Here is a 27,002-nt window from a genome sequence, read left to right as displayed (position 1 = left end):
GCATATGTGCACACCAGGCCTAGGAGGGTGTAACTGTGTGTGTTGCATGTGCGCCTGCCTCTGGGTGCATGCTTTGTGACTGCATACAGTTTGTGGATATACGTGTGTTCACATGCTTGGGGTGTTGCCAACACTTCCCACTAAAACGGATGGCAGCTGTTGTCTCCTCACTGAGCCTTATCATGTTCATGCTAATCCCACATTATTGCGTTAAGTTGGCTCTAAAAATTAACATTAAAAAACTGTGTAAACAGTCTGGGGCTAAATTGCAAGCCTGATCCTAGAAGGGGGTGTTGTTAGCACTGTTGTTTAGTCACCCTTCCTGTTCCACCTGGTTGGCCTCCCATCGGCTGCAGGGAGAGCCCCCAAGAAGACCTGCAGAGGGACCAGCTGGCCACGGCCTGTCCGGACCAGATAGGACCGGACTGTTTGGTCCAACCGCTGGTTTCACTGCTACTGAAGAGGCCTGGGTTCCAGGCGGAAAGCAGTGCCTTCAGAATCCACCTGGAGCCCAGGCCTCCTCACTGACTTCCTCCCTGAGCTGCACCTGGGGCTGTGCCCTGAGAGAGAAATGGTGTGAGACCCCCACTCTCTCTCTCTCTCTCACACACACACACACACACACACACACACACACACACACACACTGGTGGTCCCTCTGAGGGCCACAGTTTCCCTGTTTGTAAAAGGAGAAACTCTTTAGATGCAACTAGAAACTCTCCAAGGTCATGTCTGCCCCACCGTTTGGTGACTTTTGACCAGGACTGGATGCAGCGGAGAGAGAGGCCGTCTGTGCTCCATGCACACTGGCAGCCAGGTCCTCCCTCTGAGCTGGGTTCCCTGCCCTTTCCCCTCCTGCACCTCCCCCTGCCCTCCCTCCAGGGGGTGCTGAGTCCTAGTGGGTAGGGGAGTTTGGAGGCAAGGATGACATGGTCTCGGGACAGGTTTTCCTAGCAGAGTCTAAAGGAACAAGAGTTATCCCAGTAGGGAAAGGGGAAACGCTTCCTTGCGAGAGTGGAGGAATGGTCCTGCACCTTAGCAGGAGGCACGGGGGTCAGATTTGGAAGAACTTCCTTACGAGGGCAATGAGGGCTGTTCAACAGCCAGGAACCGCAAGAGGGGTGAGAAGGAAGGACAGCTGTCCCTAGAGGCAGTCATTCCTCATCATATTGTCAGAGGTCTGTGGGAAGGTGTGGATGGTGGGGCTCCTTCCTTACCTCAAGGTCTTTACCAAAATGGCAGGTTCTAAAGCCACTGCCCCTCCCCCTCCCCCATCCTTCACCCACCACACACACACACACACACATACACACAGCTGCTCACTGGAAAGAGCAGGGCCCAGCTTGGGACGAAGCATCAGACCTTGTGCGATAGTTTCAGTTACTGAAAAGCACTTCCATCCCCAGGCAGCTGGGGCCAGAAGCCAGCACAGCAGCCGACCTTCTCTGCGCCTGGGAAAGGGACGCAGGGCGTCCCTGGCCACAGGTGTCCTGGAGGGCCCGCCCGCGTGTTCAAATATACGAGGTGGGCTTCCGAGTCTCTGGCAACTTGACAAAAGAGCATTTGGAAGTGTCTTCAGATACGGGTACATGCCATGGCTACATCTGCACCCCACACATACAGACATGCACACGCCTGTGCATGCACACAGGCTCCCTGGTCACGCACCCCCAGCCCACCCAGCACACACAGGCAGGAAACGTGCATGGAATTTGCCCCAGGCGCCCCGAGAAATTCCCGGACAGCCTGCGGACCCTGTGCTTCATCTCTGCTCCCCCACTGTCCCCTCCCAGCTCTCTCCCACCCCACGCGCTGCCTCCCTGCCTTCTCTTGGAAATACCCAGGCTCCTGTGGGCTGAGCCTGGCACTCAGCAGGTTGGCATGTGTTTGGCAAGGCAGTGGTGCCTACAGGTGGGGCTACCATACAGGCCGGCGCCTGTGGACCCCCCATCTCCACCACACACAGGTACCCCTGCATCCATTTCCCCCTGCGGGGTGCCTGGAGCCTAGGAGGGAGCCGCACCCTCCCGCTCCGCATCTCAGCTCCTTGGTCCCAGAGAACCGCCCCCCAACTACCCAGCCCGGAAACAATCACCCTTTGAGAAGGGCTGCCAAGCTAGGCCCCAGTAACAGCCAGGATGGAGGCGGGGTGGGATGGGGGTGCAGGCAGCGGCCAGGCGCGCGTTAACTCTCGAGAGCCGAGGCCCGGCTGTGCTCACCCCCGCCCGCAGCCCCGGCTTCCGCGCCGAAGCTGGAGCCGCCTCCGCTGGGCAGGGTGTTGGGGTAGAAGGGGAGGTGATACCAATCCCGGGGGCCTCCTCCTCGCGCCCCCGCCCGAGCTGGCGAGGTTGGTACCGACCATCAGCGGGTCCCGCCGGCAGCCTGAGCTGCTGCGGGAGAGGGGGGGAGACGGGGCGGGGGTTGTAGGGGGGGACGGGGGCGGGGCGGGCGGGAGGCGCTGTCAGAGCCACGAAACCGGCGCAGCCGCGCGGAGGGGACTCGGAGCCGGCTGGGTTGGCTGGCCGGCCGCGCATCCCGGCTCCCCGCGCCCCCTCCCCATTCCCCTCCCCATCCCCCTTCCACCCCCTGCCCGCAACCCTGCCCGCGCCCCCCAAGCGCTTGCGGCTCCATCCACCACCTCGCTGAGCCCAGGAGGAGCTGGGCTGGGCGGCGGGCGTGCAGGCTCGGACCCCGCGGCTATGAAGTGGCCCTCGGGGGCTGCAGCCCGAGATCCCCGGGGGAGGGAGGGGCGCGCAGCCCGGAGCAGCAGCCTGGGGGCACCGGGGCCGGGGTTTAGGGGCCGCCACCGCCCGGAATGAATCGCGCTGGGGACGATCCGGACCCGGACTCGCCGCCTCAGGTCAGTGACCCCCGCGGCCCTCGCGGCGCCGCTGCAGCGCACAGAGCCCCTTTATGCATCCCCATCAGTATCCATGCCATGTCCTCGCGGGTGCGCGCGCGCCTGCGTGTGTGTGTGTGTGTGTGTGTGTGTGTGTGTGTGTGTGTACACGCAATGGGGACAGCTGGAAAGGGGGCCTGAGAGGCCAGGGCTGGAGCCGCTGCATGCCACCAAGGAGCTCCCAAACAAACCTGGGTGAGTCCAGCCTGCCCTGCTCAGCCCAGCATCTAGGGAAGAGCTGGCTCTCAGTACCTTCTAACAATTGGTCCAGGCTCTTAGCTCCCGGTCCCTTCCCACCTCAGCAGGTGGTTCCTGGTGGCCCAGATGAGCCTGGGCCAGCCCCCCTGCTGCACCTGCTCCCTGGGTCATCCCCAAGGGCTCTGAGGCTCAGGGGGCCCAAGCTCTGCAGCTCTGCCAGGAAGGCAGAGGGGCTGAGGGCTGGCAAGGGTGCCAAAGGGTCCTTGGGCTGTTCACTGTAGCCAGGGGGCCGGAGGCATACACCAAGTTCACCGCCCTCTCCTCTGTACCTGGGCTCAGGCCTGAGGTCCTGATGTCTCCAAAGTCAGAGCCTACAACTTCCGAAGCGGAAGCCGAGAGGCAAGGCAGCCAAGGAGAAGGAAGCCACAGGATCTCACAGGGACAGGGACAGGGGGTGACAGCCCGGTACCAAGCAGCTGAGGTCAAGAACCACACACACACACACACACACACACACACACACACACACACACGCAGGCCTTGACTGCCCCCCTCCCCCGCTTCCCTTTCCTCGCCTGTCCAGGCCTAGACTCAGCCGCGTACTGTGCGATGGATCCTAATAGAAGCTGGGGCTGAGGGCTCTGGCACCTCTAATGCACAGGAGTTGAAGGTGGCCTTTGCTGACAGGTGCCAGCCCCATGCTGGTGGGAGCAGCTCTATCTGCATGAGTACCCGTCTGGTGGGGTACCCGTTGGGACCCTCCGTGGCACGCACTGTTTAAAAGGATTGGTTGGGAGGGGTTGTCCGCGGGCATGTAGCTCTGTGAAGTGACTGTGTGTGTGTGTGTGTGTGTGTGTGTGTGTGTATGGAAATGGGAGGCATGCAGCCTCCTAAGTCACTGGGGTTGAGGGGCCCGTGGCCTCACAGGACAGCTGTTGTATGGTTTTCTGAGATTTGTCTGCTGTGCCTCCCGTCTCCCTACATCTGCCCAAAGCCACCACAGAGATGGAGACAGGTCCTCCCAGAACCTGCTTGGTGGTGAGCATGAGCCTTCCTGGGTTCACATCACGTCCCCCATTTCTTCATGTGAAGACCCTTCCCCATGAGACCTTCAAAGAGTCCATCTACTTGGCCCTGTCCACACTGGCACTCCCAGTGGCCTGGAGCTGTGTGCCATTTCCCTCTACCCATTGTGGAGGGAGCAAGAGGCCTTCCTAGGGCTAATGGGACAGGGAGGGTCATGGCATTGTGCCTCATTCAGCTCAGGGCCAAGTGACTTGCTGGGCTCCGTTCTGTACAGACCCGGGGAGGCCTGGGACTCACTCCACGTTCAGGCATGTTGGACTCATAGGTACCGGTCAGATATGTTCATATAGGTTTCTGGGTGAGCAGGCACGGGATGGCCTGGTGCAGAGAAACCACCTACATGGGACAGCTGCAGTGACAAGCCTGGAGCCTGGACCAGAGACCAGGGCTCCGGGGAAAGATGCCTGGGGGGGCTGGCCCAGGGCTAGCCTGGGGTCTCCCACAATGGGTTTTGAGGGTGAAAGGACCAGGTGGGCTGCACTGCTCCTGGAGCACGGGGTGAGCAGGCAGGCTGGGGGCTTTGCAAGTGGGAGAAATGCAGAAGGCTCAGCACATGGCGGGGGGGGGGCGCTCTGGGACGGGGAAACTGTTGGTTTAGTCTGGCTGGAAAAGAAGGATGAGCTGGCACAGAGATGCGCAAGGGCTCCCCTCTGCTGAGAAGTGGGGGAGAAGAGAGGCAGGACTGAGGAAGAGGAAGAATCCGAGAGTCCGAGGCAGGCAGAGGAGCCCGCGTGAGATGACAGACAAAAGTCACGGAAGTGCGCTCACAGAGCAACGCAACGGAGCGCGGCCCAGAGGCAGAAGTCCGGCTCGCCCTGGGGTGCATCTGGGACCAGCCCACGTGCCCTCCTTCCCCAGATCCCCAATATCAGCCGTCATCGCCCGGGCAGGGAGGCCTCTGGGTGGAGCAGGAGGCTCCTGAGGAAAGCTCTCTCCGTGGCTCTGAGGAATGCCAGAGCAGTTCAGAGGGAGGCCTGGGGGGAAGGCAGAGGGGGGGACAGGCTGTGAGACCGGGGATCTTCGGGGAGACCTTCTCTCCCAGGCTCCTGCTCACTGCTAAGGGCTCCCAACTCCTGGCCCTGCCCCCCAACTCCTCCTGGTCCTGGGACACAGCAGGATGAGGAAGCCATAGCATCTGGGGAGAAGGAAAAAGGAAACCTTCCATCATGCACCCCCCCCGCAGGCCTCCAGGCAGGAAGAGCTTCGGGGACCCTGCTAAAGAGCATGGGGGTGCAGGGAAGTGGTGCCCTGCAGAGCACAGGCTCCTGGCCAGGCCAGGGCCCTGCCTCAGCTCCGTCCAGGGTGGGTAAGTAGACTTAGTGAGAAACCGAGCCTGAGTCCTGGTTCCCAAAGGCCTGGACATTGAGGAACCCTCCTCGCGCCAGGCTGTGGTAGGTGAGCGTGAGGAATGCTAACTTCGTGTATTTTTTATAGCCTCTCCCAGATCCCTCCAAGCTCGGGATGGCTCTAGAATTTGAAGTAGCTATCCCCTCGCCCACCCTGGAGGCCATCCCATCAGCTTCGGTTCAGGCTCTCCCATCTCTCCCGCCACCCCGCCCACCTGACCTGCTCGCCACACCTCCAGACCCTGGGCCTTCTGAAGGCCCCCCTGGGGTGTGCCTCTGTCACCAGGACCCTCTCCGTGTCCCCTTGCCGAATGATAGCAGCAACCATGTGCGAATGTCTAGCTAGTGGCGAATGTAATTATTCCAACTGATTAGCCGACGCGCGTCTAAAAACTTCATGCCACTTGCAAGGAGCCCAGGTCAGTGGCCCCTCATTATTTTGTTGAAGGACGTCAGGGTGGACAGAGATCACACACATTCCGCTCCCTCCCACAGGCATCGACTAAGCACCTACTGTGTCGCAGGCAGCACCGAGAACATAGCGTCAAAGAATCCAAAGTCAAGGTTTCCTATTTAGCTTGGGAAGGGCTGTGTGGGTTGCTTTTTTTTTTTTTTTTTTTTTTTTGCAGCTACAGCAAATTTACTTTTCTAATGAGGTTTCGCTCCAGCCAGTATTAAAATGAGTCTGCGCTCCCTGCACACACCAGCTGACAGCAGGGCCCACAGCCTCCCAGCCAAGTGCCTGACAGGGGTTAGGGCTCGGCCAGATAAGCCCAAAAGTGGAGGGTCCCAGCCGGCAGGGGTGGACTGCCTTCGGGTCTAAACCTTGCCCACGGGGCTGTGGGTCCCACGGCTCAGGATTAGACCAGGAGCAGGGTTTCTCTCTCCTTGTAGGTGGGAAACGTGAACCCCTACTGTTGCTCCAGGAAGGAGAGAGGAAGAGGGGGAGCCCAGGGAGCAGAGACAGGGAGCAGGCCTGGCCTTGGTAGTAGAGGGGACCAGACCTGAGATTGGGGCCGGTTCTGAGACCCTCCCCGACGGGCGCATTCCCTCAGCACCCCCCCTTCACTTCTCTTCTTAATGAGGCCGTTGAGCAGTCCGGCATCTGAGCCACGAGTCTCTTGAGTCTCCAGATTCCGGGCTCTTCATGAGACCATTCATTACCCAGAACCTCAGAGGCCAGCACAAGATGTGGGATGGGCTGCTCTGCCTCCCGGGGTGGGCGGTCCCTCAGCCCCATCAGTCACATTTTCAGGGCTCAGTAGCCACATGTGGCTCGTGGCGACCCTCTTGGGCAGCACAGGTACAGAGCGTTCCCGGCGCCACAGACAGTTCTGCTGCAAGAACTGGGCTGGACTCTCCGTGGCTTAGCAGGGTGGCGGCGAGCGTGGATTCCGGAGCCCACCTGGACTCAGACCCCAGCTCTGCCGCCTGCCGCACTGTGGCCTGGAGCAATCGCTGAACCTCTCTCATATTTCTCATCTCTAAAATGGGGACACTAATAGGATGTTTATGAGGAAAGAATGAGTCATGACCATTAATCATGGTAATCACTCAGAGCAAGCAATAAATAGCAAAATGCTTTGCTTAGCAATTTTTTTATTCATTTATTTAACAGTTCCCTTAATAAACACTTTAGGGACCAGCCTATGCCAGGCATGGCAGCAGATGCTGGGGCTGACAGTAGCCAATCACAATTAAGATCTGTGATCTTGCTCACATCCCTGGCCCTTCCTCTGTGTCCCCACCTGTGATGGGAATTCGGCCAGACAATAACCCCTGTGCCACTCACTCCCCCGGGACACGTCACACCTCCTTTGTCATGGATTCAATGGCAATTCTGTCTTATTGGAACTGTTCGCACCAGAACGTGCTTCCCAAGTCCCCATACATTCAACGTAAAAGAAGCAAATAAGGTCCGGCTGCCACCAGCATCTCGCTGAAGGGGTCGGAACGGAACTTGAGGGGCTCTTGCCTGAGCTCACCTCGTCCCTGGTTTTGAGGGAGGGAACGCCAGGGAGCCACTGCCCTGAGCTCAGCAGAGGGAAGCAGCGGGGAGGGAGAAGGCCTCGCTGGGCCTGCAGCATTTTGAGATCAGCTGGCTGGTCCAGGTTCCAGGCTCAGCTGTGTCAGCAACGCACGGCATGACAGAATCTTACGGAACCTCCATTTCCTCATCCAAAATATGAGGAGCGTAAATCACGTGAGCATTTCCCCACCCAAATGATACCCCTTACCTTGGTGGTCTCTCCACAAAACGCCGCAGGAACCGCAGGCAGGAGAAGGAAGGGATCCACCAGCCACGTTGCTAGGAGGCAGAAGGGGAGAAGAGCTGGGTCTGAGGGGGAGAATGTGCCATGAGGAATCACACACTAATGGATGGGCCATCTGGTGACCGTCTGGCCTGCAAGGCTTGTCCCAGAATTAGAATCCTGTGACTCGAGGTTGCTTCCTTCTTCTTATAGGTAAGGAAACTGGTGCTCAGAGAGGTTCCACTCCTGTCTCAGGTCACACAGCAGCACGTCAGTGCCGTGTTCTAGAATACAGCCCACGTCTCCCCATTCCCCGTTCCTCCCTCTCGCCGGCCGTCTGTCCCCTTGGCAGGACACACAGGGGCAGAGGGCAGCAGGAACAGACCCCCGGGCCTGGGGGAAGAGGCTGACATTGAGACCCAGGGCACTTTCACTGCCTTCCCTCTCTTCCTCCAACAACTGGCTCAGGGAAACCCACTTACAGGATCTCTGCTGGCCCCAAGGAAGGTCAGCCCCTTCAGGCCACAGGCCCGCATTGAAAACACACTCGGAGCCTAATTAACTCAGCGATCGTTCGCTGTAGTGTCCGTGCGCACTCTGCCCGGGGCGCCTGGCAGCCGGCAGCCTGCAGCCTGGTGGGCCCTTGCTGGCTGGAGACTTGGGTTTTGCAACCGCCTGGCTCCCGCTGAGCCCTGCAGTCCTCTGGGTCCCCATTAGTTGTTTGCGGACCCTCTCGAGGGTGTCCTCGGGACCACGCTCAGCCCAGCGCCCCCATGACCAGCGTCCCGATGCCCTGGAGGCAAGGGCCTGCTCTCCGGTGTTCGCGCTGTGTCCCCGGGAGGCGCAGCGATGGAGACAAATTCATGGGGCATTCGGGGCGTAGATTTCGTTCCCCCAGCTCCGTCCCCTGTGCTGTTGCTGACTCCCCGCTGTCCCTCATGGCCATAGCACAGAGTGAGAGACAAGCCCCGTTCCCCGGAGGCCCGGCCAGCACACCCAGGGCTGACCATCCCGGGCCCGGACCCGTGCTCGTCGGCCGCCGGTGGCTCGCGCCGCCCGCCTGCTTATGTTGATGGACAGCCTCTCGGGGGGTGATTTTCCTTTTCCGTCAGTCTCTGAGTTTAAGCTGAAGTATTGCTCGCCTAACTCATCACTTGTCGATAGGAACTTCTTCTCAGGCCCGTAAATCTCTCCCTCTGGGCACACGTGGCTTGGCTGTTCTCAGCTTCCACCCTCCCGGGCCCGGGACTGGGAGACGCAGCAACAGCCGCACGTGCGCGTGTGTGTGTGTCACAGGCCCAGTGTGTGTGTGTGTATGTGTGTGTCACAGGCTCTGTGTGTGTGTGTGTGTGTGTGTGTGTGTGTGTGTGTGTGTCACAGGCTCTGTGTGTGTGTATGTGACAGGCCCTGTGTGTGTGTGTGTGTGTGTGTGTATGTGTGTGTCACAGGCTTTGTGTGTGTGTGTGTGTGTGTGTCACAGGCTTTGTGTGTGTGTGTGTGTGTGTGTCACAGGCCCAGTATGTGTGTGTGTGTGTGTGTGTGTCACAGGCCCTGTGTGTGTGTGTGTCACAGGCCCAATGTGAGTGTGAATGTGTGTGTGTGTGTGTGTGTGTGACAGGCCCAGTGTGTGTGTGTGTGTGTGTCACAGGCCCTGTGTGTGTGTCACAGGCCCTGTGTGTGTGTGTGTCACAGGCCCAATGTGAGTATGTGTGTGTGTGTGTGTGTGTGTGTGTGTGACAGGCCCAATGTGAGTGTGTGTGTGTGTGTGTGTGTGTGTGTGTGTGTGTGTGTGTCCCAGGCCCCGGACGGGGAGACGAAGCAGTGGGCTGAGCATCTCTCACACACACACACACACACACACACACACACATGCACACACACCTCCAGCCACGTCCCGCTCATGCCTAGCAGCATGTCTGGACCCTCTGGGCGGTGCTCCCCTAGGCACGCCCTGCTCCTGTCTCCTCGTGGTGACAATCCCAAATGACAGCCCGCAGGAAAGAGCACCCAGCAGCCCCACCCGACACCACCCACAGGTGCCTCCCCCAGCCCCACTGCAGAGTAACCTCTGACCCCCAATCCCGGGTCCCGGCCCTGAGGGGTGCATCATTGTTGGGGGGCTCTAACCATACCTTCTGGATGGCAGTTCTCTTTCATTGTGGTAAAAAAAAAAAAAATTACCACCTTAACCATCCTTAAGTGTTCAGAGGCACTAAATACAGTCACATTCATATTGTTGGGCACCCACCCCTCCCCAGCACCCGTCTTGCACATTGGAAACCTGGTGCTTGTTAAACAACGCCCCTTCCGCTGCCTGGCTCCGGGCCCCCCCATCTGCTCCGTCTCCCTAGGGCGACCACTTCAGGCGCCGTCCATGCATGTACGTGCCGCGCGTGTCCTTCTGTGAGGCTTCCTTCGCTGGGCACACGTCCTGCGGGTCCAGGCCGGCGGTGGCCCGTGTCGGGCTTGTCTTCCCTGCTCAAGCTGAGCGCTACTGGACTGGACACAGAGGCTGCATTTCACTCATCCACTTGGCAGGTTCTCTCATGCCAGACCCAGAGCAAAAAGCGCCCAAGGGCCGTGGTTCTGCCCACTCGCCTGCCCACTCGGTCGGGGCCCAGCAGGTCCCCGTGTGCTCGGCATTCACGCCGGGGCCAGGCATCGAGGGCACAGAGACGAAGGAGCCCCATTTTATTTGCGGGGATGCTGTCAGGCATGGGCCTCTGTTGCGTCCCTGACTGTCTAGTGCTGGCTGAGCATCCTCAGCGCCTGGACCCCGGGGACAGTCCCCCGGATGAGTGCACCTGCCAGTCCTTAAAGGCCCAGCAGGAACTCAGCGGGCAGAGGCTCAGTGAGGGCAGGAGCATCCCTGCATCCTGTTCCACCTGCCTGAACCCTGAGAAAGAAATCTGTCCCCTCCTGTCAGAGCACCCCCTGGGGTCCGGAGCCCTGGGTGACCCCGAAAACCCTGTGGATGTGGCGAGGCTGCCTTAGCGTGTGCCTTTGCGTATTCAGGCTCCGTCTCAGCGCTCCACGGCCTCCCTGCTGTTGTTGAATATAATACACGGCCTATAAAACCGTGTCAGCATGATCTACCTTCTGGGGGATTGAGATGTGGGGAGCCTCCATTCATCACCTTCACACCTGCGTGTTCGCGGGGGGCGGGGGGACACACATTGCCCACCCTGGGCTCACAGGCCTTCTTAGGCCGGGCTCTCCCCGCCCCACCCCCTTCAACACCCTTCGTTAACTAGGTCTCATCCTGGCGAGGTGTCAGCTGATTCCATGTAACAGAGTTGATGGAGGAGCTGGGATAGGGCAGGAAATTATAGGCCCTAGGCCAGCCGTGGGCAAACTACGGCCCGCGGGCCGAATCCGGCCCGTTCAGCTGTTCTATCCGGCCTGCGGAGCCGAAAGAGCGGAGGGTTCTCTTGCTCTCCCCTCCGCTCCTTTACTTTGAATTTATATTAGTTCACACAAACACTCCATCCATGCTTTTGTTCCGGCCCTCCGGTCCAGTTTAAGAACCCATTGTGGCCCTCGAGTCAAAAAGTTTGCCCACCCCTGCCCTAGGCTGTCGCCCTAGCCCCCTGCTGATGGGGGGCTCTCAGCCCCAAGGCCAGGAGAGGGGAGTCTCCATGCTCTGACAGTTCTGGGGTCAGGAGAGATAATGCCGACCTTCTGAACCCTCCCAATTTCTTCTCTGAGCATCAGTCTCTCGCCTGAGACACAGGACTAACGGGCAGGGGCAGGGGCTGCAAGAGGTGTCCCAACACCAGGGCAGGCCCAGGCTGTCTGCCTGGGGCAAAGCCTTGCAGTCTCCAGCTGGTTTCCAGAACTGTAAAAGGGGGGGACAGACAGTGCCCCCACAGGGGGCTGTGCTGGGGCCACTGGTGGAAGACCTTAGTGCAGTGGTCGGCAAACTCCTTAGTCAACAGAGCCAAATATCAACAGTACAATGATTGAGATTTCTTTTGAGAGCCCAATTTTTTAAACTTAAACTTCTTCTAACGCCACTTCTTCAAAATAGACTCGCCCAGGCCGTGGTATTTTGTGGAAGAGCCACACTCAAGGGGCCAAAGAGCCGCATGTGGCTCGCGAGCCGCGGTTTGCCAACCACTGCCTTAGTGGAAGTGCCAGCCAGTGGGCAGCGGCTGGGCCTGGAGATCCGAGCTGGGCAGGGAGAGTGGGCCAGAGTCCCACGCTCAGGGGCCTGGCTTCCCCACGTGTGGGGAAATCTCCCTTCTCCGGTGCATTGGCCACTGACACACACCCAGCTTAGCACACCGCCATGTGCCGACGTACCTGCTTTCCGCAGAGCCCGACCTTGGCATAGCCTCGCCCTTGGAGAGAGGAAGCTGCCCCAGAGGCCGTGAGTGCAGACTCACCAGGAAGGAGCCGGAGTGCCCGCTCCTCCCCTTCCCCTCCCGGCGCTTGGACTCAGCTGAATTCTGAAACCAGGTGGAGGTTGTTAGAGCCGCTGTTCTAATTTCCGTTAGCGAGCGTGTTTCCTGCTAATGGGGTGCGAGGCCTCATGCTAGATGTTTCCCGTAGATTCCCTCATCTGATCCCCAAAATAGCCGGTAGGAGTTACAGATAAGGAAACTGAGTCGTGTTGAATTTAAGGTCATCCTGGAGTTTGCCAGACAGTGAACGAGGCCTAACAGCTCCACACCGGATATGGGGAAACGGAGGCCGAATAGGGCCAACATGAGCCCTTGAGATAGGAAGGGGTCCCTTCTGAGTATCCCGTCTCTCCTTTTGGGGGTGAAATGGGGCTTTGGGGGTCTTTGGCTTCCATCCTGCCTTCTGGCAGGCAGCCAGAAGACCAGCTGGGGACATAGAGGGCACCAGGCCAGGCAGATCCCTCCAGGCCCTTTCCACGTTGGTAATCACAGCAGCTTCTGTCCGTGGGCATCTGTGCCAGATCGTTCCTATTGGTTTTTTTCTAATCACTCTAAAGACCTAATGGGGAAAGCACCATTTCTATTCCCATTTTACAGATGGGCAAACCAAGGCTCAGCAAGGTTACCTTGTCCAAACCACGCAGCAGAGGAAGAGAGGCTCTCGCGTGGTGTCCAGAGCTGTCTGCCTGCAGGGCCCAGGATCTCGCCACGGGCCACTCTTTCGGGCAGAGGAGAGCAGAAGGAGCCGGGAGGACGTAGCAGAAGGCTGTGGCTATGGTTAGGTTCTGCCATCAACCTCAGAAGCAGAGGGGGCCAGACAGGAGCTGAGAGTCAGGAGGTGGCCTGGCCTTCCTGTTGTGGTGGACAGACTCTAAGCAGGGGTCCTCAAACTACGGCCCGCGGGCCACATGCGGCCCGCCGAGGACATGTATCCGGCCCACCAGGTGCCGCTGCCTGTCCTGCTTAGCAGCCAACGCGTCCCGGGCCCGCAGTGCGCATAGGAATTTGTTCATAGTTTGTTTTTTAAACTATAGTCCGGCCCTCCAACGGTCTGAGGGACAGTGACCTGGCCCCCTGTTTAAAAAGTTTGAGGACCCCTGCTAAGGTGTCCCCACAACCCCTAGCTCCTGCTGTCCCTGCCTTCAGGGTGGATGGCACCTGGGCCCAGGCTCTAACCGTCAGCGCTCCCACGGTGACATTACATGTGCAGGACCCCATCTGTTCCCTCCTTGCTGCTTGATGAAGTAAGTGGCCACTCGAGAAACCCGTGTGGAAGGCACGGCACACAGCCTAGGAGCTGAGGGCAGCCCACAGCCAGCAGGAGCGCGGCCTCAGGCCTGGGACCGCCGGTAGTGGGCTCCGCCGGCAACCTGCGCAAGCGTGGAAGCAGGGTCTCCCCCAGGCAGCCCAGCCAGTGATTTGCAGCCTGTGTGACCCCGAGCAGAGGCCCTGCGAAGCGCGCCTGGACTCCTGACCCTCAGAAAATATGATGATGGGTGCATGTCTTTTTAAGCTACTTGTTAGCAGTAGAAAACTAAAGCATTTGTCTTAGGAGCTCAGTGGATAGAGCAGCCGTGGGCAAACTACAGCCCGCGGGCCAGATCCGGCTGTTCTATCCGGTTCTCTTGCTCTCCCTCCGCTCCTTTACTTTGAATTTATATTAGTTCACACAAACACTCCATCCATGCTTTTGTTCCGGCCCTCCGGTCCAGTTTAAGAACCCATTGTGGCCCTCGAGTCAAAAAGTTTGCCCACCCCTGGGATAGAGTGTCGGCCTGCAGACCGAAGGGTCCTGGTTTCGATTCCGGTCGAGGGCACATACCTCAGTTGCAGGCTCCTCCCCGGCCCGGGCCCTGGTCAGGGCTTGTGCAGAAGGCAACCAATTGATGTGTTTCTCTCACATTGATATCTCTCTCTGTCTCTCCCCCGCCCTTCCACTCTCTCTAAAAATCAATGGAAAAATATCCTCGGGTGAAGATTAAAAAAAAAACACACACACATACAAAGGTAGTATGGTTGCTAGAATGGGCCTGGGGCAGGGTTGGACACACAGCAAGAAGGAGGGGGAGGATGTGGGGGGCGGGGTGACACTTTGCAAAACCAAACCTCTCCCCTGACCTGGTCCAAACTGAACGCCACCTGGACTGTAGGGGGCGCTGCTTCCCAGCCCACAAACTCCAGGGCTAGTCATGACTGTCACGGAGCGCCCTTGTACTGCTCTCTGTCCGTCTGACTGGGACTGTCCACTGTCCTGTGGGTGACGGGTATGTTCCTGCTGATCACCTTCCCCCACCCAGCCCTGCAGTCACCTCCCCAGGACCCACCGCATGGAAGCTCTCACAGGTGAGCCCCACGGGCCTGGTGCCCACAGTGCAGCTGTCCATGGTTCGCCATCAGGTCCGGGTCCTCCGGCTGGCTGCCCCCTGGCCGTCCCCCTGGCCGCTGCACCCCACCCGGCCCCACCATATTGAGGAGGTGGGCCATCTGTGTGCTCAGACCCCAGTGACATGGTGTCCCCACAGAATGAAGCACCTGATTTTGCTCTGAGGGCCTCCTGCACGGAGGCTGGTGGTGAATGGACCCCCTTCTGCCTGGAGACATGAGCTGCTTGATTCAGGGAACTTCCGTGAAACCCTTCCACGCCAATACCTTCTTCGGCTCAAGCTCCCACAGTGAACCAGGATGGACTCTCGCTGGTACAGCATCACATGGAACCAAACCCCAACTTTCCTTTTTGACTGAATCAGAATCAAATCGAATCCAAAAGCTAAATCTGAAAAAAGGAAGGAAGGAAGGAAGGACCTAAAACAAACAAGGAATTGCATTTTCTGACACTTGGGCTGGAAGAAAACCAAAGCGTGAATATACGCACTGCACCACGCCCGGAACGGAGCCGACAGCCCCTCTGTGAGCCCTCAGCTTGCTGTTCAGAGCAAGATGGTGTGAGATCTGGAACCCACGCCGCTGCCGCCCTTCCTATCTGAAGTAGCCGGGGTGAGAGCCGGCAGTGGCCAGGCCAAGAGGCAGGATGCGGACCTCGCCAGGGCCTGGCCTTCCTCCCCATCAGCGCTGCACCCTGCGAGCAGGTGGGAGCCCCTCCCGGGAGCCCTCTGCCTGGCACCAGCTGGCAGAGCGCACAGGCCCAGCGGGCTCAGGGAGCCCAGCCCTGAGGGTGGCCCGGGAGCCCACGTGCTGGTTCTGCAGTGGGGGACGCGGCACGAGGTGGGGTTGCACCAATTCAGAACCCAAAGGCCGAGCCTGAGCGGCCCTGGCAGAGATGGCCTCCGGACCTGGAGCTGGTCACGCAGCCTGCTAGGCCTCGGTTTCCTCAAATGTGAAAGGAGACCCCCTGCTTGGCCCGGGAGGTATGGAGCAAAGGAATCCTGCTGGCCCAGCACGGGGATGTCACGGAGAAGGCTCGCCATTCCGACGAAGCATCCACGTAGACCTCACTTCACTTCTTGGAGTGGAATGAGCTTTTGGATCCCTGTCCCCTGCTCTCCCGTCCCCTCCAGATGATGGGGGCGGGGGACGGTGAGCGGAGAGAGGCCAAGCCCAGTGCCCTGCAGGCCCAGCAGGAGCGCGTGGCTGAAACCAGGGCCAGGCTGGGGGGCAGTGACGGTGGCCGGGCTGCAGGAGGACAGGGCCGGGTTAATGAAGTATGGATTGACTGGCCCGGGAGCTGATTAGCTCTGGCACGGGGCTTTTCCTGAGCAGAGGCAGAAGAATCAATACTAATCCCTTGATCCACGTCGGAGTTCCTGCGGATCTCCGGGACAAATCCGGGCCTCCCTTCGCCCGGGGGAACTGTCTGGAGCTGGAGCCTTGACTCCGTCCCGCATCTTCTTTTAAAATGTCCCCTCCTTCCGCCGCCTGTTGTCACCTCCCTGACCCCATGCCCAGAAGGCTGGTGCCTGGCCCAGCCGCCTCCCCATCCTCACCCCTCCTGGGCTGAACAGTGGAGCCATGGGCCTGGCTTGCACCTGCGCGAGGAGGTTTCAGCGTCTGTCCCATCCACCCCGGATGCGGGCTCTCACATGAGGGAGGCCAGCTTTCTTCCTTCACACGCACAGCGGAAGCTCCCCTAACCAGCCTCTCTGGACCCCTTGACCTATGCAGCTCACAAACCCGGTCCATGTCATCCGCCAAGGCCTCCAGCAGGTGTCTGGGCCCCTGTAATGCTGCCTCTCGCCTCTAGGGGCCGCCCCTGCGCACACCAGCTGAGTCCCAGGCTGGCCTGGAGTCCGAGGGTCCCTAAGGTTAGTTCCCAACCCGTTTTTTAAAGGCCAGGCTTGTGATCCTCACCGCGGAATAGTATAAAACCACGAAACATGGGCTGGAAAGAGAGAAATATGTTGTTTCTATGAAAACTAAGTTGAGTGTTCTCAAAAGACTCCATAAGGTGAGTCTGGGGGAAAAGATTCTTCGAAGTAGGTGGAGATAGGTGGGAAAAGTCGTAAAAATGCTAAAGGATAGTGCACGCAGATGGCACATCAAGTGTCCTTCAGGTCCTGGGTCACTTCAACAAAATCAACAAAGAGGTTGCCGGGTGCACTGTGCGGGGTAAGGCCAGGAACGCCCAGAACTCCCCTCCTAATTCCCCCCCACCCCCCGGGAGTGCTGAGAGCGGCCAGCAAGGAGTGGTGAGGATTCCAGGGAAAATGACCTCGTGTTGTGCAACCACGGGGAAAACGCTCGCCTCTTTAAAGGCTGCGTAAGTTGAAACAAGCGTCACACGAGTGCATCGTTCGGAGGGACTCTTCACTCTATAGCAGGCTCCTTCTACCACCTCACTGCTGCTCCCAACGTGTTTGGTAGCACGGCGTTATCATGTCAGAGACACGTGTCTGGATGGCTTCGGAGCCTGCTTGTAACTGACCTTCATCACACACACACACACACACACACACACACACACACACACGTGTGCCTGAATACATGCGCAAAAAGGCCCAGAGCAGTTCCAGGGTCTATGTGGATGCAGCCTGCAGGGCTGAGCCTGCGGCCACAGGCAAGCTGCTGCCCTCCCTCCAAGGCCCGGGTAGAAGAAGGCTGTGGCGACCTAGGCATCCTCGCAGCCTCATCTCAGAGCTGAGGTCAGGGTAGGTGCAGCCTCCCCCCTGCCCCAGGCCCTCCCACGGTCCCCCTGCCCCTCCCCCCTCTCCAACTCTCCCCAGGTCATGCCCTCCATGAGCCCCCACAGCCCCAGGCTCCCCCAGGACCTACCCACCCCTCAGCACCACCAGGCTCAGGCCCCATTTCCCATAAACTCACCCCTGCTGGCCAGCTGGCTTTCTCTGAGACGGGGGCTCTGGCTGTTCTGCTGAATAACCACCTGGTAATTAGCTCCACGATTTTGCTACGATGCTTATAATCGCCTCCATTAAAGTTATGGGATTTTCAGGCCGTAATGGCTTCCAGAGTAATTAATGCACAACTGAGTTTATTGCTAAGTTTATTTTTAGAGTTTTCCTCCCTCATCCCCCCTCCCTTTCCTGTCATAGATGTCTTGACCAGAAAGACAAAATGGGACAGAACTGTCTCTCCACAGCCCCCTGCATCTTTGCCTCCCCTTTGCCCCCTCCCCTCTTCTGGAAGGTGCTGGCACAGAAGCAGGGGCAGCTCTCCTAGGGGAGGGTGGCTCTGTGCCAGGGCTCACCCCATCTATGCCTGATCAGGTGTGGGGGCTCTGGGGCCTGGAAGCTGCCGCCCCATGCCCCTGGTTGCAGGAGACCAAAGGGCCTGGGTTTACCTCTGGCTGCACCACGTCCTGGCTGTGGCCTTGGGCAAGCCACTGGTGCATTCCCCACGTGAAACAGCGATAAGGACAGCGCGTAGCACCCGGGGTTGTTGTGATACTGAACATGAACTGCTGAGCGTCACCTTCGGGCACCATAGGTGCTATCTCACAGCTATTGTTACTAACAGCAGCCAGCAGACCAGACGAGCGGGAGGTTGAGCGCGTGCCAGAGGCAGAGGCGTGGAATAAAGAGGCTGCCCAGAGGATGCGTGAGGGCGGCCATGTGAGTGCCACAGAAGCTGGGCGTGCACGCCGAATTGCACACAGCTCGCCTTGCCTGGCTTTCTCCACCCAGCACGTAGGACCCTCCCCAAGATAAAGGGCATTTGAAAAAGCTCCACTGGAGCCACGGAGGACCCAGAGGCAATCTCCACGCCAGGCCTTTTAGAAGCCCCCTTGCTGTCCATCAAATGGCCCGAGCTCAGCCAGCCAAACGGAGACCTCGATCAGCCCATGTGCAGCCCCATCAGTGGTCTTGGAGTTGGGGACTGGGGCTGGAGGTGTGGCATAAGGTCACTCCGTTTCATTACACCCCAGGGCTGCCCCCTTTATCCATGCTCTGAAGAAACCCCCCGGGCCCACACATGTGGCCAGCACCGTCAGATTCAGTATGTACACGCCAGCGCCATCCTCAGGGGCGCTGACTTGTTTCACTTGTGTCACTTGTTTACAGTACACCTTGTAAAGTAGCACTGATGGTACCCATTTCACAGCTGAGAAAACTGTGGCACGGACTGTTGCCGTAACTTGGCAAAGGAACAACAGCTTGTTGGTGGCAGAGTTAAGTGTTTAAACCAGAGGTGGGCAAACTTTTTGAGTCGAGGGCCACAATGGGTTCTTAAATTGGACCGGAGGGCCGGAACAAAAGCATGGATGGAGTGTTTGTGTGAACTAATATAAATTCAAAGTAAAGGAGCGGAGGGGAGAGCAAGAGAACCGGATAGAACAGCCGGATCCGGCCCGCGGGCCGTAGTTTGCCCAAGGCTGGTTTAAACCAATGCAGGTGTGTCTGAAATCTGTGCCCTTACCCTCTGCTCCCTGCCGAGCACCTGGGAGAAGGCAGTCCAGGCTCCATGTGACAAGCCAGGGCCGGGCCTGGCCCTCCTGGATGCCATCCCCGCCCAGGTCTCTGGCCATCCTCTTCTGCTCTCTCTTGCAGGTATGCACTTGGCAGGGTTCCTGACTGTGCCCTGAGCCGCCACCCCTTCTGAAACTCTGGCCGAGCTGGACTCTGCAAACCTGCTTCCGCAATGGGTGGGTTGTGAGCGCTGGTAAGACCCGCTAGCCAGCATCGGCTTCTCTGCTGTCCCCGTCCCTGGCCTGTCCGGCCCATTCCTGTTCTTTTCTCCCCTGTGCTCATCCCTGCGCGCTGCCCCCGCCCCTGGCGCCGTCCTCTCCGGACCTTGCCGCCGCTCAGGTAATGAGGAGCTGTGGGCCCAGCCAGCCTTGGAGATGCCGAAGAGACGGGACATCCTTGCGATCATCCTCATTGTGCTGCCCTGGACGCTGCTCGTCACCGTGTGGCACCAGAGCACCATCGCGCCCCTGCTCACCGCGCACAAGGGTGAGCCCCCAGCCCAGCCCCATGTCAGGAACGCGAGGGAGCACAGCCTCTCCTGGGGGAGTCCTCATCTTCCCTTACGAGGCAGCTGGGAGGAGCCATTAGGAGGATGCAGGCCGATGACCTGACCCTTTCTGGGGTCTTGGCCCCTTTGGGAATCAGGTGAATGCTAACACAGACCCACACTCAGGTGTGCAGAACTCTGCGTCTGATTTCAGGATGGCAAGGATTGGGAGCACTCAGCCTCCGTGGGGAGGGAGGGATGGATGAGGAGGATCCCCGGCCTGTGTCGTGTTTGAAAAACTCAAGAGGAGTATAGTATTCACCCCTCTTTTCCTAGTTATGTTATCTGTGTAAGTAAGGGGCGGGGAGGTCCCTTTCCCCACTGAGTGCTGGGTTTGGGGTCCTTAACGATATTTTCTGAGACTGGCCCAGGAGGATGAGTGATTTTCATTTGCATGGAATTCCATCCCTGGGTTCCCCAAGTCCCGTTTCCCTTAGTCCAGTCCTGGCAGGTGTGCAGTAGGGGAGTCAGCAGCGCTAGAAGCAGAACCAGTATCCAGAGCTTCCGCTGCATGTGGCAGCTGGTCCAGTTCAGCATCAGGCTGGCTGCAGTCCACCAGTCCATTGTGGGTGGGGTGCACAGGGCCGTGGGCCGTGTGGGCGAATGCAGGGGAGCCAGAGAGCGCGCCCCCTGCAACAAGAGTCCCCAAAGCAGAAGAGGGAAACCAAGAGAGCGAGCTTCTTTGTTCAGGGGATTAAGCATCCAAAACCTTCCTGCTGGCAGTGGCCACGCCCATTCTGGCCAATGACCTCTGCTCCCAGGTGTGACTGACAGTAAGCACCTTCCCCAGTCCCCCCAACTTTACTGGGCATGCCTCTCTCTTCCCTGTGCGGGGCCCCTGGGGCATGTAAAGCTGCAACTTCCCGGGGAAGCTGCCCCAATGCCATGCCTATACTGGCTGGCCTTCCTTTCGCTCCTTTCCTGCTATGAACAACTAGCTCATTACAATGGCATCACGTGGGCAGCCCTGACCTCGTGACCCCGCCCGAGGAAAAGTCCCAGGAAGCACTTGTGGGAGAACTGGGCTCTGAGTCCCCAGCTTCCCCCTCCACCAGGCTGCCTTTCCCTCTGACACCCCAAAACCTTCCATGTGTCCCACATCTGACCTGTCCCCCCACCCCCTCCTGGTGTCTTCAGTCTGCCATCATGTTCTTCCCTCCTGTGCACTCCATGCACCCAGCGACTCACACTCTAGAGCAGCAGTTCTCCCACTGACATGCGCACAGTATGACATGGGGAACGAGATAAACACGGAGGCACCCGCCCCATCTCAGTGTGAAGGAGGACGAGGGCCCAGGTAGGGCCTGGGAATCCGCATGTAGCCATCACCCCAAGTGACAGGGACGCAGGCCATGGCCAAGAGTCACCGGCGGAAGCCGCTGCTCCACACAGTTACACTCTGGCCCTGCTCGGTCCCAGCGGTTCTGGAAGCTTCCGGCCAGGTGAGGAGGGAGCCAGGGTGGTGAGGGTCGGACACGTGGTCATATTAAACCCAACAAATATCGGAACTCAAGGTGCAGCCTTGGAACCTGGCCGGCTGCATCCAAATAGCTACAGGGAGCCGAGGTCCCCTCTGCTGTGTGGGGAGTCAGGATTAGGAAAGTGGGGAGACAGACAGCGCCAGGCAGGGGTCTGATGGCATTCCTGGGAGCAGAGGGCAGGTTTGACCAGGCAGATGGGTGCATCCCGCCCAGTGCCAGAGGCCAGGACCTGCTCTGTCCCCACACTGCCTATCTCCCCCACCCCCCCCACCCCCGCAGATGATGGCGGTGACCCCCGGCGCCCCGCCCCGCCCGGCGCGGACCCCAGGGAGTACTGCATGTCTGACCGCGACATCGTGGAGGTGGTGCGCACCGAGTACGTGTACACGCGGCCGCCGCCGTGGTCCGACACGCTGCCCACCATCCACGTGGTGACGCCCACCTACAGCCGCCCGGTGCAGAAGGCCGAGCTCACTCGCCTGGCCAACACGCTGCTGCACGTGCCCAACCTGCACTGGCTGCTGGTGGAGGACGCGCCGCACCGCACGCCGCTGGCCACGCGCCTGCTGCGCGACTCTGGCCTCAACTACACGCACCTGCACGTGGAGACGCCCCGCAACTACAAGCTGCGCGGCGACGCCCGCGACCCGCGCATCCCGCGCGGCACCATGCAGCGCAACCTGGCCCTGCGCTGGCTGCGGGAGACCTTCCCGCGCAACGCCAGCCAGCCGGGCGTGGTGTACTTCGCGGACGATGACAATACCTACAGCCTGGAGCTCTTCGAGGAGGTGAGGGCCACCGGGCGGGGGCGGGGCGGGGCTGGAGGACGCGGGGGCGGGGCTGGAGGACGCGGGGGCGGGGCGGGAGGACCCGGGGGCGGGGCGGGAGGACGCGGGGGGCGGGGCGGGAGGACGCGGGGGGCGGGGCGGGAAATGGGGCTGCTCCCGCGGAGGCCCTTTAGGTAGGGATGCACAGAGAGGTCACAGGCGGGACCAGGCTGGAGGCGGTGCAGCCTGCGGGGGCCCAGACAAGGGACTGAGAGCCGGCTGTGGCCTCAGGGGTCCCCTGGTTAAAGGGGGCGGCTGCTTGGAGCGGCAGGACCACAGCCCTGCCTCAGCGGCTCGCCTGCATGAGGTGTGGGCCAGTGTCATGTCCTGGGGGCTGTGAGTCACAGTAGTTCAGGGGAGGGGAGAGGAGGGTCCGACTCTAAATTGGAAAGAGAGGTTTCTTAGCAAGGGAGTGGCAGCAGGTGCACGGGGAGGAGGGAGGATCGGCTGGTGAGGGAGGCCAGTTCCTCCGCAGGTGCCCGCCACAGGGGCACGTCTGGGGCCGGGCCCGCCTACGCCCGGACGTGGCTTCCGATGGCCCGTGAGCCCAGCGTGCATTGGTGATGTCGCCTCCCCTGGGGACAGGCATCGCTCCCGTTGGCACTCCCGGGCCTGACTCTGCGTCCCCTGCAGATGCGCAGCACCAGGAGGGTGTCCGTGTGGCCCGTGGCCTTCGTCGGGGGCCTTCGGTACGAGGCCCCGCGGGTCAACGCGGCAGGGAAGGTGGTCGGCTGGAAGACGGTGTTCGACCCCCACCGGCCCTTTGCCATAGACATGGCTGGGTTCGCGGTCAACCTGCGGCTCATCCTGCAGCGGAGCCAGGCCTACTTCAAGCTGCGCGGCGTGAAGGGGGGCTACCAGGAGAGCAGCCTCCTCCGGGAGCTGGTCACCCTCAGCGACCTGGAGCCCAAGGCCGCCAACTGCACCAAGGTAAGGCCTCGGGGAGCGCACGGCCGGGATGCGGGCGTTCCCACGCCCAGCCAAACCCTCCCTGCAGGTCAGGGATGGGAAGAAAGGCCTGGAAACAGCCTTGTAAAGAGCCAGCCGAGAGCAGCGCCTTCCGAGAACACCTGGCCGGGAAGGCAGGTGGTCATGCATGGAGCAGCCATACGGAAGTCATGCAGGGAGATGGGGAGGGGGGTGACCAGTGAGGCAGAGCCAAGGACACAGTTCCCTCCCGCACCTCAAAAGAGCTGAGCTTCACGGCCTCCCTGCAATTACATGTTCCTGTGTGCGCACACATGGACAAACACATGTGCGCGCGCGCGCGCACACACACACACACACACACACACACACACACGTCCTAGTTTGAGCTTTCCAGCAAGGGCCTGGGCTACCACCTGGCTGAGCTGAAGGCTCCAGAACAACCTTCTGCCTCTCTAGAGAACCCCATTAAAAAATGCAGGGAGCGCCAAAACCGGTTTGGCTCAGTGGATAGAGCGTCGGCCTGCGGACTGAAAGGTCCTGGGTTCGATTCCGGTCAAGGGCATGTACCTTGGTTGCGGGCACATCCCCAGTAGGAGGTGTGCAAGAGGCAGCTGATCGATGTTTCTCTCTCATCGATGTTTCTGACTATCCTTCTTCCTTCCTCTCTGTAAAAAATCAATAAAATATATTAAAAAAAAAAAAAAAAGAAATGCAGGGAGCCCTGGGCTGTGTGGCTCAGTGGGTTGAAGGTCATCCCGTACACTGAAAAGTCACCGGTTTGATTCCTGGTCAGGGCACATGCCCAGGTTACAGCTCAATCCCTGGTCAGGGTGCATGCCGATCGATGTTTCTCTCTAAAATCAATAAAGACATTCTGTTTAAAAAAAAGGTAATGCAGGAGAGAATGAGAAGCAAGGGAAGAGAGGAATCTTCAGATGTATCTTGTCTCTTTTTCTGTAGTTGTGCACTTTCTGTTCCAACTGCTATTTTGAATGCACCCTATTTCCAAACAGCAAGAGTGAGGGCGTCGGTAGAAATGAAGAACATTGGAGAAAATCCTGATGGAACAAGGGCAGGACAGGAGGGGCAGGGACAATGCTTGCAGGGTCCGGGCGGGAGCAGGAGGTGGCAGGGAGAGGCCAGGGGGCCTGTCCCATGTTGTCTCCTGTCTCTGGACACGCAGATCCTGGTCTGGCACACACGGACAGAGAAGCCCGTGCTGGTGAACGAGGGCAAAAAGGGCTTTACGGACCCCACGGTGGAGATCTGAGCCCCGGGACACAGGTACGGCGGGCCGAGGGCCGCGGCGCATGGGGCAGGCCCATACCCAGTGTGGACACAGAATCAATCTGCCGAGACTTTTCCTCTTGGTCTTCCATCGTGGGAGGACAGGGAAATGCCAGCAGGAGGGGAGGAGGCAGAGCTGACGTCCCCTTGCCCTCTCCTTCCCTTCTCCTCCCCCCCCTCCCCTCCCCATCCCCCTCCCATCCCCCTGTCTGGAAATTAGCGAGAGCCAGCCTCTCCCACACAGCTGGGCCCTCTTGCCATCCTTGGGTGGGGGGGCCTCTCCTTCCAGATGTAGCCTGGTCACCACTATTATTCTGGCCATGACGCCTGTCCCATCACAGGCAACGCTGTGTGCCGTGGATACCTCTTCGCTCGTGCCGCTGCGACGGGGACCCTCACTCACTGCTTCCCCCTCATCACGCATGCCCATGTGTCTCCCAGTCGTGACCGTGTGGGGTGCAGCGGTGAAACTGGGGGCCCGGAGCCTGGTTCAGCTCCTGGCCTACCACTTTCACGGTTTGCCATGTTTTGCTCTAGGCTTCCGTTTCTCCATCTGTAAAATGGGTTGTTGAGGGACCCCAAGAACAGTATCTGGCACATTCTACGTCCTCTGTAGGTATTGCTGTTGCCCTTTCAGTCTTTAACATCCTCTGTGGAAGTGGGCCACTGGGTCTGCCTACATTTCAGAGGCAAAGGAATGATGTTCAGGAGAAGCTCCACGAGATGAACCGGGCCGGGTGACTGGCCACGCCAGGAACTTCCTCTGGGCCCGTGTTTCTAGGATGTTGTCCCGGAGGTGGGAACTGACAACGGACACAGCTGGACGCCAGCCTGGAGTTCAGTGTCGGCGTCTGTGTCACATTTGCAAGTGCCCTGTGCATCAGGGACCCCAGGGTGTCCGTCTGTTTTGTCCCCCGAACGTAAGAAATCACCTGGGCCAGAGCCCAGCGCCCTGCCTCCGGCCCTCGCGCGCCTCCCAGCCAGGGTGCCACGGAGGACCTGGCGGCTGGGCCAGGCGCCTCCTCAGTGAGGCCTGTTGGGGGCTAAGGGTTGAGCAGCTTGGCCACAGGCTCGGACACCCACCTTACTCATTGCTCCTCCCCGCTTCACAGGAGCCTCTTCTCACACCCTGATCCTGGCTTTCCATCCTCTCCCCGTGGCTGACAGTCCTCCAAGGCAAACTCCAAAGGGATGGCCATCAGCCTCCTTTCTATCCTGGGGCTTCAGCAAGCCCAGCCCGAGGCCAGGACCAAGGACGGAGAGCCTAAAGCACAGAAATCCCAGACGTGTCGTTCTCTTCCACCCAGTGTGGCCAGGGCCCAGCTGCCAGCCCGGCCCCAGCCCTCCTCTCCGGAGCTTCCCGCACCACAGGCCTGCAGGGCGGACACGTGGGCTCACCCAAGCCCGAGTGACACCCGACGGCGGGGCATCGGAAAAGACTCGGCGGTCACGTGGAGGTGGCCCTCCTGGCTCCCAGCTCCTGGGTCCAGCACGGCCAGGATTGTGGACACCAGACAGCAGGCCCTGACCGGGCACCAGGAGCACCCGCCCCTCCTCAGAGAGTTGCTCCCAAGTACACATGCCTCTGTGGCTTTTCTCTAGTCCCTGTCTCCAGAGCATAAGTCCGTCTTTGATCCCAGCAGTGGTCAGCCCTGCAGGAGGGAGCAGGCCTGCCCCAGGTTCCCCCTGTGCTCCGGGCTGTGGTGGGAGAGGAGCCCCTTCCTCCAGCCCAGGCCCCTCAACCCTGCAGCACAGAGAAGCAGATGGGCCTCAAGCCAGCACAGGCCACAGGCTGGCCTGGACCACGACCACGTGGGCCCCTCCCCCACGCTGCCACCCCCACGCCCACTGGGCACCAGGGCCCCTTGCCTGGGCCAGGACGGGGAGGGCAGGAGCCCTCTTCCTGAAGCCCTTGAGAGCCACAGACCTCAGTGGCTCGAGTGAGTCAGGGGCAGGAGAGGTGGGGGCAGTTCCAAGCCGCCTTTCTGCCCCTGGGGACAGGAGGGGGACTGCGTTAGCAGAGATATTTATGGACAAGGGACCGAGATCATTTGGACACAGAGGGGAAAGGATACCCGAGCACACACGACGTTGGAAATAATTCTATTTTAAACACAACATGGGAAAGAAAATCTCCCTTCTCTCCAGGTGGGGAGCCTGCAGAGCGAGCGGCCCGAGAACAGTGCATGCGCTGGCAGCTCCCTCCACCAGGGGGCGTGTGTCCGGCTCTCCCGCCGCCGGACAGGCCCCTGGCTTTCTGGCAGGGGACAGCGCCCTCTGGTGGTGATCTCACTCCTCATGCTCCTGAAAGTCAGAAGCACAATTTTCCTCTCGCGTGGAGGAAAAGGAAAGGCATGAGCCTACAGAAGGGGTGTTTATTTTTTAACCGCTAACACTTCATTTAAACTCACAGGACCAGTCTGAAGACCACAGAGAACCCACTTCTAGAGGAGGGAGGGTTATGGGGGGGGGGGGTTTGAACTTAGTCCTACAACCTAAACATTCAAAAAATAGCATCGGTTGCCTGTTTTGAAACGGATGGAATTTCCCACAGTAGTCATGAGCCCATCCAATGGGATCTTATCCCTGGGAACCTGAGCCACCTTGTAGGGCATCCCCCCAACCTCTTACATGTTCAATGGTTGCTTTGGAAATCGACCTCGGCATCGCGTGGCGTGGCGTGGCGTGGCGTGGGAGAGAAGGGACAAGGTGGGTGCAGGCGACCATCAAATGCGTGATCCCAGGCCCAGGCGTTCCACTGCCTCCCCAGCCCTGTGCTCAGGTGAGCTTGGCTGGTCTCCGGCCACCTTCTCAGCCAAAAACAAACAAACAAACAAAAACACCAAAACAAACAAAACAAAAACA

The 27,002-nt window shown here is 59.6% G+C and overlaps 1 protein-coding gene across 6 annotated transcripts; it reads left to right on the top strand.

Annotated features, from left to right (window-relative positions):
- The first annotated feature begins 2,252 nt into the window (after positions 1 to 2,252).
- On the top strand, positions 2,253 to 27,002 carry B3GAT1 (beta-1,3-glucuronyltransferase 1). Of its 6 annotated transcripts, none has more exons than XM_080649778.1 (7): positions 2,253 to 2,347; positions 19,147 to 19,258; positions 19,405 to 19,551; positions 21,373 to 21,881; positions 22,554 to 22,850; positions 24,034 to 24,134; positions 25,250 to 27,002. In XM_080649778.1, exons 3-6 carry the CDS (start codon positions 19,440 to 19,442, stop codon positions 24,118 to 24,120), a joined length of 1,005 nt encoding a protein of 334 aa, XP_080505904.1. In that variant the 5' UTR covers positions 2,253 to 2,347; positions 19,147 to 19,258; positions 19,405 to 19,439; the 3' UTR covers positions 24,121 to 24,134; positions 25,250 to 27,002. The 6 variants fall into 6 exon arrangements, with proteins under 6 accessions (XP_080505904.1, XP_080505901.1, XP_080505902.1 ...); XM_080649775.1 differs by having other exon boundaries at positions 2,278 to 2,347; positions 19,147 to 19,241; XM_080649776.1 differs by lacking the exon at positions 2,253 to 2,347 and adding an exon at positions 2,484 to 2,860.

The sequence above is a fragment of the Plecotus auritus genome (genome assembly GCF_963455305.1).
Source record: "Plecotus auritus genome assembly, chromosome: 13".
In the NCBI taxonomy this organism is placed as follows: domain Eukaryota; kingdom Metazoa; phylum Chordata; class Mammalia; order Chiroptera; family Vespertilionidae; genus Plecotus; species Plecotus auritus.
This window is presented reverse-complemented; position numbering and strand designations above follow the sequence as displayed.